Genomic DNA, 12466 nt, shown 5'->3' with positions numbered 1-12466 from the left:
ATATATTATCATGTCATTATTTTTTTGTAAAAAATATCATGTCATTATTGTTTTACCGTTATATATAATCAAATATTTAAATAATATAAATAAAATTTGAAGATCTTTTTTAGAAAATAATATAAGTAAATACATGTTACTATCACAGTGATAAAAAGATGTTGGCAAAAAGAATGCTATATCACAGTGGAAATTTTAAGAGCGTAAATCTAATCTACTAATTTAGAGTCTAATTTTCATCCACTATTGACAAGTCATAGTGGGACCACTTAATTAATTTATTAATGAAATATATTTAATTATTTATATTAAATATTAATAATCAGTAAATTATTAATACTAAATCAGTTTTAACAATAAATTTGAATTTATTTTTAGTTATAAAAAATTCTGTTGAAAAAAATCTAACAAAATCCTAACAAGCATTTTAAATATATTTTATAAATACTGCATTAAATAATTTCGTAATTAATGATATAAAGTTATTATAATAAATTTTAATTAAAATTTTGACGTAAAAAATTATGTTATTTTATAATTTATGATTATAATTTATATTGTATTAAAATAAGTGTTCTATGAACTAAATATGAAAAGTATATTAAATTGGTAGATTAACCTATTTTTAAAATGCTTTCTTTTAAATAAATAGATATATAAATTTATTGTTCTTCGATAAAACATCTTAAACTATATTTTTTTTATGCAAAAACAAAAATTATTAACATCTGTTAAATTTTTATTTGCAACTATATATTATCTTTTTGTTTATTTTGAAACAAAAAGCAATATATTATCTAAAATGATTATAGGGGAAATTTTACTTTTACACTTTGTTGGATACCACTTTTCAACTTTACCATAAGTCTAAGGACATTTTCAGAAATACCACTTTCATTAGTGAGCAAAAGATAATAATACCCTTACCTTATCTTCTTCTCCACCATCGGTTTCTCTCCCTCTTCCCGAGTCCCCGTCGTCTCTCTCTCACCGTCGAGTCACCGTCGTCTCTCTCTCCTTCTAGCGTCTCTCTCTCACCGTCTAGTTCCGGCGTGTCTCTCTCACCGTAGACTTCCGGCGACGAAATCGATTCAAAATCTCCAAGATGTCGACTCCTATACGTGATTGACAACTTGTATGTCTCTAATTTCTGTATTTGTTTGTTCTCTAATTTCTGTATTTTTTTGTTTGATTCGATTTTGTGCTTTCTCTTATCGAAAAATCAAACAAGGTTCTCTTAGATATCTCATTTAAAGAGGTCGATCTAAGAGAAACTGATTTCATAGTGAAACGTTGAGAGTGAAAACATTGAGTATTTGAAAACTTAAATCTGGTTTTGAAGTCATATTAAGATTGATCTGAATGGTTTCAGCTAAGAAATAGATTTTCCGATAGTGAAAACTGCATATTAAGGAAGAGATAAGTTACGATAGTGAAAACTGAATATTAAAGAATTATAACCCCTTATAAATCTGGGTTTCATGAGATTGTTGATAAATACAACTCAATGATTTATAAGTGAAGAAAAAGATGCATGAAACAAAAGTCACAGGTACAAAAGTCATAGATCACGAAGCCATGGCAAACATGAAGACTAAGTTTATGGCTTTATGGGATGGGTTTTCTACTGATCGTAAGTTGAATCATTCACCTTTCAGATCACTCTAGTGCAGTCTAGAGCATGCTCTACTTGGATACAGTAGTTTTTAAATGAGTATAATGGTTGCTTCGTAGCGAATGCGAGGGTGATGGTACTTGCTGCAACAAACAGATCATCAGAGTTTGATGAACCAATAATGAGGCGTCTTCCTCAAGCCTTTGAGATTGGAATGCCTGAACGTAAGGAGAGAGCTGAGATATTGAAAGTGACGCTGAAGGGAGAGAGGGTGGAGCCCGATATTGACTACGATCACTTAGCTCGTCTATGCGGAGGCTACACCGGATCAGACATCTTTGAGCTCTGCAAGAAAGCAGCTTACTTCCCTATCAGAGAAATCCTAGAGGAAGAGAGAAAATGGAGACCATGTCCTCTAAGTTTCATATGAAAATGTCCAATGCTGTTGCAGTCACCAAATTTGCAAGTGTTGATGTTGTGAGTTGCTATCATTTTGTTTGTCAGGTACCTAGGGCATTGTCACAGTTGGATTTGGAGAAAGTTCTTGCTACGTCGAAGAAGACGCAAGTTGCAGCAGGCGAGTATTGTGGATTGAGATGGTCAAGGGAACCAGATGAGGTGGAAGCAGCTACTTAGGTATTTTTTTTTGTTCGAAGAAAGTCAACGAAGGTAGGTTTAGAACATGTCGATCTAAGGGAAAGAGTTTCAATAGTAAACATTGAATTTTTGAAAAATTATAAACCATTATAAATCTGGGTTCAAGTAATTTTAGGATTTTCGTTCCTCTATTATCCAAAAAACAAATAAGGTTGATTTAGACTTGTCATTTGAATAGTTCTTGTTAGGAGAAAGATTTTCGGATAGTGAACATTGCATTTTAAAGAATTATAACCTCTTATAAATCTTGGGTTTAGGATATTGTCGATAGTACAACTCAATGCAATACAAGATTTTATAATTAAAGGTTGTAAACAGGAGTTAATCATATATGTCTATAAAAAACATATAAATGTGTGAATTTGAAAAGTCTCGTCTTTTGTTATCATATATTCTTTGTAAGGTTGTTATCGAAATATATAAACATTATGATTGGATAAGGTATTTTTAGACCATGATTAAAAGTTAACATCATTTTTTATTTCGTCTTGCAGCTAGATAGCAATGAATTGCACATCTTTGAGATTGCCTCTGAGGATTTATGAAGCTGGAACAGAACCAGTAGACAATTCAAAAGTGATTATCCAATCGGTGTCTTTGCAATAATGTGAAGTGTTTATAAAAGATTATAAATGTAGTTTTATAGGAGTTTATTAAATTATAAATTAGAGATTTGTAGAGACTTATAAAACGTTGTTTATTCTTTGTTACATCTTGTGGTTAATACAGTGTTTGGATTCCCTGAGGAATACAAACATTTCGTGAACCCAACACCTCCTGATCTTGATAACATGGATCTTGACGGTTCAACAAGGATATAAAATGAAGAAAAGCTAATGGGAACAAGGATTTGTGAATTTACATTTTGCAACGTATGATATAAGGCAATAACACATGAAAGAAGATAAAAATAAAGAGCAAAGGAGAGATGAAAAGCAAATAAGAGTTTATAAATCATTTATAAAAGTTTATAAAACAATTTGCAAAGTTTATAATCTTTTTATAAAGGTTTATAAAACAATTAATAAAGTCTATAAACCATTTATAATTGTTTATAAAAATGTTATGAAAGTTTATAAACAATTTATAAGGGATATGCATACAATTTATAAGGTTTATTGGTTTATGAATCACATAGAAAGTCTATGAAATCATTTATAAGAGGCTATAACAATTTATAAAGACTTGTAAAATAATATTTATAAGGATATATAAATAATTAATAAGAGTTTATAAATCATTTATAAAATTTTATTAAAAACAATTTATAAATATTATAAACCTTTTATAAAGGTTTACAAATTATTTGTAAGAGTCTATAAACCATCTATAAAGGCTTATAAAACAATTTATAAAGTATATAAACAATTTATAAATGTTTATTAAAAAAATTATAAAAGTTTATAAATCATTTATAAGGGGTATGTATATAATTTATAAGGTTTATAGAGGTATATACAGGTTTAGAAATCAATTGGAGATCTTAAATCAATTATAAGAGTCTATAACCATTTAGAAAAGCTTATTAAACAAGTTATAAGAGTTAATAAAATAATTTTCTAGGGTTTATAAAGGTATGTAAATAATTTATAAGAGTTTATAAAATATTTATAAAAACAATTTATATGAATATGTTCTAAACAACCGACTTCGTCAACTCTTTAATGTTGTTCAATTCAGTCTTTGAATGTGTGTGAGTTTCTCTCTACAACATTAGTCATGCAGTTATTTACTAAAAGTTAAATTTGTTCAAATTTTTTAGACCTTTATAAAATATAAATCTGGATTTCAGGATATTTTCAAAAGTACAACTCGACGATTTATAAGTCTTTATAAAAAAGTTTTTAAATAAGAGTTCAAGTAATTTTAGGATTTGCTTCCTTCTGTTATCCAAAAAGCAAATAAGGCTTAGTTGGACTTGTTATTTGAATAATTCTGGTTAAGATTAAGATTTTCGGATAGTGAACACTGCATTAATTATAATTCTTTATAAATCTGGATTTCAGGATATTATTAAAAGTACAACTTGACGATTTATAAGTCTCTTTTTTTTTTCTTTTTTTTTTGTGAAACTACGATTTATAAGTCTTTATAAAGAAGTTTTTAAACAAGAGTTGATCGGATATGTCTATTAAAACATATAAATGTGTGAACTTGAGAAGTCTTGTGAGGAATGCTAGGCAGAATAAGTATAAGGAACTCAAAAATGATTTATAAACGTTTATAAACTGATTTATAATGGGTTACAAGTTAAGTTTTCTAAAGTCCCTCAAAAAGACAATTAACACAAAAAGACATATCTGGTGAAAGAGCCACGTCCTTCAGCAAGGGATATACTGTCTCAACCCTCTATGTAGACTGTACAGAGACCATGCTTGTGATTAGAATCAAACAAGCTCATTTCATGGTTTAGTTTTATAAATACTACTACTTACCTTAACTCCTGTGGATGGAGAAGAGAATGTGAGAAGCACCAAGATCTTAAATGAAGGAAGTGGAATCAGCGGCTCGCCCTCCCTAAAAGCTCCATCTACAAGTATGGTTTGAGCCCTTGGATGCGACAACATCCTAATTAAGAGATGTCTGAAGAAGATGAGAGAGAAGAATGTATTACCAAGCCAACTCTGCAACTTTTATAAAGTGTTATAAATATGTAATTCTTTGATCGCACAAACCACGTTCTAGTTCAGAGTCCCTCTTACTTCTTCAAACAGCTCACCAACCTGGTCGATCTTCAAAATCTGAACGCAAGCCAATCACATATTATTCCTACACATCAGCACTAGCTCACTTCCAAAAACAAGATTCAAAAATAATATGCTTTCGTAACTCAACAAACTCATCTCCATCTCCACTGCTTCTTTAGATATTATACACAAAACAAGACATAAAAATGAATCTCATAAAGTACCAAACATAACGTTACATCAAAATACCAACCTTCTACCTCATATATTGCACATACTAAACTTTGCTAGTCAAACTACAAATAGTAGCATTGTATTACCTCAAGAAAGTGAGGTACTTGATATGCATATCACCACATATATTCTCCACAGCATCCTTTAAATCTAAAAGCTCACAGCACACCTTTGTAATTCCCTGCAACATTACCAGATCAACCAAAAGAAGAAGTAATCATGGAATAATATTACTCTTACGTTAGTAATTAAATATATGTTAAGCTCTATGTCTTTTGATTGCTAACAAATCAACAGTAAGATTCGAAAGGACTCAATTTATAAGGTCTTATAAATTTGAGATTTGAAAACTTCATGAGAAAAATTTCGTTTTCCTTTCGAGAAACAGATCGATTTTGATAAACCAACCTACAATTACAGAAAGAGACGAAAATCACCATCTATTATCCTCTTACCTTTGTTAGCGTTTCTTAGGTGTAGGGAAAGAGATCGTCTCGTTCGTCTGAGCTTGTAGAGCCTGTCAGCTTCATCAGAGAACTCGTCTTCGTTAGATCTCGCCGGAAAACTCGTCGTCAGATCTCGTCGGAAACTCTTCAGTGTTCGTAAATCTCGCCGAGAACTCGTCTTGTTCGTTTGAGCTCATCAGCAGCGTCGTCGGATCTTGCCGTATAACTAGTCAGAAATTTTGCCGGAGAACTCCTCAGCGCCGGAGAACTCGTCAACATCGTCTGATTCGTCGGATTTGATTACATGTATCGTTCATTTTGGATCTGAGATTTGAAGAAATCTTTGGGGAAGAAGAGAATAGTTTTAGGTTTAATTAATTAGGGGTATAATGGTATTTTACCTATTAAAATTTTAATGGTAAAATTGGTTAGTGTAAAGTTGAAAAGTGGTATTAGAAAAGTGGTATTAGTGGCAATTCCCCAATGATTATATACAAAATATAATAGTACATAACTAACATTTAGTTCATGTATTATTTACAAAATATGTTTCTATTTTTTTTTTGAAATTTTAATAATTAACTAAAGATATTAATGACAAATAAATTTTAATTATAAATTTAATATTTATTTTAATTATAACAAAATCAGTTGGGAAAGATATAAAAATATGGATATTACTAATAAATCAATTTTAAATATAATTTGAATTTTATTTTTAGTTATAAAAATATATGTTGAGAAAAATTCTAAGAGAATCAATCAAAAAATTAAATATTTTTCTATAAAATAATGAATTAATTTATTTCGTAATTAGAAATATAATATTATTATAATTTATGTTAATTTAAAAGTATATGCTGTTTTATAAATTTTATCATTATAGTCTATATTATATGAAAATTGGCTATATGAATTAAATATGACAAAATTATATTAAATTGGTAGATTAACCTATTTTTAGAGTTGCACAAAACCCCATTCTTAGAAAATGCTTTCATTTATATAAATTATCATTCATCGTTAAAACGGGTTCAGTTCATAAACTATATAATATTTTATACAAAATGAAAATTATTAACATATGTTAAATTTTTATATCTACAACTATATATTATCTTTTTAATTATTTTAAAACTCACATAAATACATGATTATATACAAAATATAATACTAAATAAATAACTTTTAGTTCATGTATTATATACAAAATATGTTACTAGAAAATATGAAATATTAATAATTAATTAAAGATATTAATGACAAATTAAATTTCATTTTAAATTTAATATTTATTTTAATTATAACAAAATCTCATGAAAACAAATATTTTAAAAAATCTTACCAAAAAGTCAAATATATTTTAATAAAATAATGAATTGATTTAGTGACAAACAAATTCAAAAGTCATTCCCTATAATCTTTCAAATTAAGAAAATAGTTGTGTAATATTTCTTGACCAAGTAACAAATTGAAAAATAAATATTAAAAACTTAAAATTATAATATTCCAAATTTTGTAAAAGATAAAATCATTGATGCTAAAAATATAATTTTTTGAAAAGTAACATGAAAAAAAAATTAGGTTGTAATATAATTTTTTGAAATCTTAATTTAATAATTAAAAATCAGAAAACTTCATACCATAACATCCAAAAGTATCCTATATTGATAAAATCTACTAAAATAATATGACAAATACTACTATGTATTCATGCTATTTACTAAATTAATGGAGTAGATATTATTTAAGCATAACAATTTATTTGTTTATAAAATTTTGCAAAAACCAAAAATGATAGATGTTCAACTATAGTTTCTTAAACACTATATATATATATATAACACTATATATATATATATATATAAATTATAATAACAAATATCCATCTATAGTATAACTAAATAATATTAAAATGTATTGTATACAAACTATAGAAATTTAAAAGTTATATTATAGGAGACTGTGTATTTGATTATTTCAGATTATGAATTTATTGTGCTGAACTAAAAAATATATTAATAAGTAATAAAAATTAATAATAAATTAAAATATATAAAACAAATCAAAGTATAATAATCATTACAAATATTATGCCTAAACAATAAGATTATAGAATTATACAATATTTATAACACTAAATATAAATTACATATTTAAAAAGTTTATATGATATCAAAATTCTAGTATAATTTGAAGCACATGAATTCTCAAAACCAAAGCTTTGAACAACATTGGGCTTAGCACTTTCATTTTTTTTTCTTTTTTATTTGGACAATCCCCAAGCAAAATCAACATTCAAAACGGTTAACCGCATTTACCTTCTTGTTTTGTTTATTAGGATTACTATTTATAAACTATCATATTTCAATAATTAAACGAGAGAGAGAGAGTAATTAAAGGTTATTGGAATACTAGCTTTGACCTTGAGCTCTTTTTCTTCTTCTTGGACTTTTTGTCGCTCTGTTATAAAACCTCCCCTCTCTTCCCCCTCATATACACAAGTCTCCCCTTTAATATTGTTCACACACAAACATACACACATTAAGGCAACGGAAGGAACAAAAGAAACACGAAATGGTGTCCATGAGGGCTTTTTGCTATCTTCTAATATTTTTCATCTTGCTATTACATGCTAAAGTCTCGCATGCAAAGTTTAATAGAGAAGGTATGTTGGAGATCAGTATATACAATAACAGCTATGTATGTTTCAGCATGTGTTATGATGTTCATTATTTAAATATATCTTTTGAATTTTATAATTACGCTCATCAAATTTTCTCTATAAATTTTCTCTATAGTTCCACAAGCGGCAAAGAATGGTGGGCTTGGAGCAAGCACTAGTACTCAGATTACCAGCAAGGTACGTTATATAGCAACAAAATCTCAATCCATGATTTGTGTTTTATGAAGCAATATATATTAAACATCGACGGTTTAACATATTGGTTATAATATATCAATTTGAATAATTTATTGTTATTAGGCTATTGAAAATGTAATGGGAAACCGAAAGGCGTTGAAGCATGGAAATATGAAGGGCGAGGCAAATGAAATGAACAGTTTAGCGATAGAGAGTAAAGAAACGGTAAGGAAAAGAAAGAGCAAGAAGAGGCTCACCAAAACGGTGAGTTTAACGGCCGATTACAGCGACCCTGGTCATCATCCTCCTAGGCACAATTAACAGAACTACGTGTGTGTGTGTGTGTGTTTAACATGAAACATGAGCCTATATTTCCCAATGAGGCTTCAATTTTGGTGCATCACTACTCGGCCTTTGATAGTTTTTTTTTCTTTTACGTTTTACATGTATCTACTACTGATCATGGTAGGCGGCACGCCGACACAAGCTTTTCTCAGGTGGTACTTTTGTTAGCTTTTGTATGTATTCAGAAGAGACGTTTTTGGTTATTAATGTCACTATACACAATTACACATGTTTAGTTATTGGTTGTTAAGAAAAATAATTTTATAATTATCTGAGTTCTTAACTGGAAATCGCAATTTTTCAAGCGGTTAGTTGAAAAATTCAAGTGAATATTTCAGTCCCTCTCTCGCCGTCAATGCTTAAACTAGGAGAGAAAAATCATATTGATAATTGAAAATTTTGTTTATGTAAATTATCTCTTACCTGGAAGTTTTGATTAACATTCTCACTTTACTTATACAAACTATTGTTTTTAGAAAAATGGCTTTAGATATTAAATTCCGGTAGTTAGATTTAGCTGAAGATACCTGTTTAACCAAACAACATGGGATATACTGTAGTGTATATACATATAAAATAAGTACGTGAACTGATTAAGAACAGAAAAAGCGGACAATTCTATCTTGAATTTAGATTAGTACCGAATCATTTATGAAAATGAAGGTTAATACATATAACAGTTGACCACACATATAACAGAGTAATAAACCTAATTAAAGGTTTCCTTTAGAAGTTTAAAGTAAGAATGATAGTGATATGGATCAAAGTCAGATCTGAATCAAGAACAAGGACTAAAGAATGACCGGGCTATATGAAATGGGCTTCTTGAAGATGTCTAGCCATAGTGGGAATGTGGCCATATAACGAAACGTTCGGGCTTCGGGGAACACACGGTGAAGGAGAGAATTCACTTACCAAGTTATTTTAACAAAAAAAAAAGTTATTGTAACTTTGTGTGCAAACACTTTAATTAAATATTTACTATAAGTGCATATTTGGTGGTTGGGTTGAACAAAAGAATGGAATAAATTTTATTGTGGACATTGAATATTATTTCTATAATCATAGATAAAAGATTCATGAAAAAGAAACTAAAGGAGGATAGACGAGACTTGAGAGAAGCGTCTCACATGTATAAAAATGAAGCAGGAAAACTCAAGTCATGGCAGAACCAAAATAAATAAAGAGTTGAACGAATCAAAGATGAGTCTTCCTCTAACACCAACTAGAGAAGCAGAGGTGCAGTGGTTTTTACCAAGCAGAGGTTTTAATTTTGGTTTCCACCTTATTCGGGTTGTGATACCAAACTGAATTTACAGTAGAATTAGAGAGCGACCATTCACCATATGTCACATTGTCACTCTAAACCGCAAACTCGGCTTTGGCAATAAACGGCGACTGGAAAAGAAAGAGCCAATGAGCCAGTGCACGGGGCCCAGCGCATGCTAGACGACAGTCATTGTGGCACATTAGTTAACGGCAAGGAATGGGCACACATGAGCGGCGCTTCTCTCCTCACGTGCCCTGACTTTTGTGTTTACCGGTTTCTATGTCCCCTAAGTTAAGTTTATAGACGTATGCAAGTCAATAACTTAGGTAATATATTAGAGATAAACTATTCCACCCGGGAAAATTCAAGGAATTAACCTAAGTATAAAAGGTTAAGATCAATTGATTAATTACCAATTAATTTTAAGTTCCGAATTTAATATAGTATTAGAGTTTAGATTCTAAATACCATACATCCTTAATTAATATAACTCTCGAGAGATTTACGAGGAAAAAAACTATTTCACTAAAAAGTTATGTTCAAGGTTGGTCTTAAGCACAACCAGTGTTGTTAATTGGCATTCCAAATTCCAAAAGTATTAGTATCCGTCTATACATTATAAATTTTGCTTGTAACCCTAATATTTTATAGAAAATATATAAATAATAAAAATTTGTTGCGTAGAATTTTATAACTAACCCATGTGTTTTAATTCGTAGGTTATGTGGCTTACCATGTGGATCAGACCTAGATATTATACATACATTGTATGGCCTATAATTATCAAAAATATTTAAACAATTTAAAAATGTTATTGATCTCTTAAATCTTCTGTCTGGTAATTATTCATAGTAGATTTTCAAGTAAATTTGAAATAATATACGCTCATTAAAGAGACTATTATGATTTTTTGTCTTTTTTTTTTTTTTGAAACACTTTGATTTTTTATGTCTATAGTTTTTAGTTAATACATAAAACTGAAAAAAAAAAACTGAAACGGGATATTGTAAAACATTAGGTGGGACCCGCAATAATAGAGCTGGTTGAGTTGGCCACGTGATAGAGCGAAGTGAGGTAGGCAAGTAAAACTTTTCGTATCACGTGATACGGTGCGACCTACGTCAATAAACTGCCACGTCTCATATACTTTAATCCCAGTTTAATTACGTAGTTATTAATTGGAGACGTATTATTCAATAATTATTTAATCTAGTTTCATTTCATCACAAGACACGCAAGAAAATATATTAGAAAATAGAGGATATATTTGTTAACTGATCCCTAAGATGATTCGTGAGGAAAGGAATATCCATGTTGTAAGGAAATTTGTTTACACCATGTCAGACCATTAGACTTAAACTACTTAAATTGTACGAGTAAGGAAGAAGATAAAACAGATAATGATTAGGACAACTAATTGCCTTCATAAAAAAGTGAAAAAAAAGAAAAGAGAAAGAAGACAGATAACACATATGCGATGCTCCCAGCTCAGTCCCATACACTATTTTGTATATAAATAACTATTTTACAATAACCAGTTTATTTAATTAAACAATGGATGTAAAAAAAAATATAATCTGGAAAAGCATTATACTTTAAATAATTAGGTTTATGCTTATATTTAAAAAAAATTAAAAACACCGAATGGACTTTTAAAAATGATAGACCTTATGTGAAATTGACTTTGGTTCTTGAAAATATAATCGACTTTCTCGCATCTCTAATTATTTTCAGTGTTAATCTTTTTTTATTATAGACCAAAATTGGAGGGGAAGAATTTTCTAAAGATCCTAGTAATATTTTCCCTTGTTTTAAATATATAAATATTCTGATAATTTATATCAAGTGTTTGTGTGTACAAGAACCTGCTGGATGTGATGGAATCTTCAATTAGTTTATCTAGAACTAAACTATAATAAAAAGTAAGCTAAGTACGTAGAATAATACAATTTAGGATTTTATAGGGTAGCGACTACGTTAAGGAAACTTAAAAAAGGGAAACTAACTCTGTTAATTGTGATAATAATTTACAAAGACCAATATTTATAAATAGATGGATTAAGATGAATCGCCGTCTTGTACCAATTCATATCAACATTATTGGTTAAGTAATTGGTATTAAAATAGTATTTGGGTCTAACTTTTTGTTTGCGATTGGTCAAACTAAAAGCTTGAATCTTATGTTCATGGCTCTTACAGAACCTAGAAGATTTTCGTCGCCTGTACATTCATAGTTTCTAACTCGAATTTGGGCAATATGATGTCTAGCTTTGTGTAATGAAAAGGGACTTCGTGTATCAGACGGATTGTGACCAAAGACATCCACGATTATTGGCCATTACTTTGGAA

The 12466-nt window shown here is 29.2% G+C and overlaps 2 protein-coding genes across 2 annotated transcripts; both read left to right on the top strand.

Moving 5' to 3' along the window:
* Positions 1-801: 801 nt before the first annotated feature.
* On the top strand, positions 802-3038 carry LOC106350572 (outer mitochondrial transmembrane helix translocase-like). The gene is made up of 3 exons (XM_048748397.1): positions 802-1633; positions 1735-2251; positions 2767-3038. The coding sequence occupies exons 1-2, from the start codon at positions 1531-1533 to the stop codon at positions 2043-2045; spliced, it is 414 nt and encodes a 137-aa protein (XP_048604354.1). The 5' UTR covers positions 802-1530; the 3' UTR covers positions 2046-2251; positions 2767-3038.
* A 3900-nt stretch (positions 3039-6938) lies between these two features.
* On the top strand, positions 6939-10497 carry LOC106436535 (protein GOLVEN 11-like). The gene is made up of 3 exons (XM_013877498.3): positions 6939-8307; positions 8441-8502; positions 8626-10497. The coding sequence occupies exons 1-3, from the start codon at positions 8217-8219 to the stop codon at positions 8821-8823; spliced, it is 351 nt and encodes a 116-aa protein (XP_013732952.2). The 5' UTR covers positions 6939-8216; the 3' UTR covers positions 8824-10497.
* The last annotated feature ends 1969 nt before the right edge of the window (positions 10498-12466 follow it).

This window comes from Brassica napus, chromosome C2, assembly GCF_020379485.1.
Source record: "Brassica napus cultivar Da-Ae chromosome C2, Da-Ae, whole genome shotgun sequence".
In the NCBI taxonomy this organism is placed as follows: Eukaryota; Viridiplantae; Streptophyta; class Magnoliopsida; order Brassicales; family Brassicaceae; genus Brassica; species Brassica napus.
This window is presented reverse-complemented; position numbering and strand designations above follow the sequence as displayed.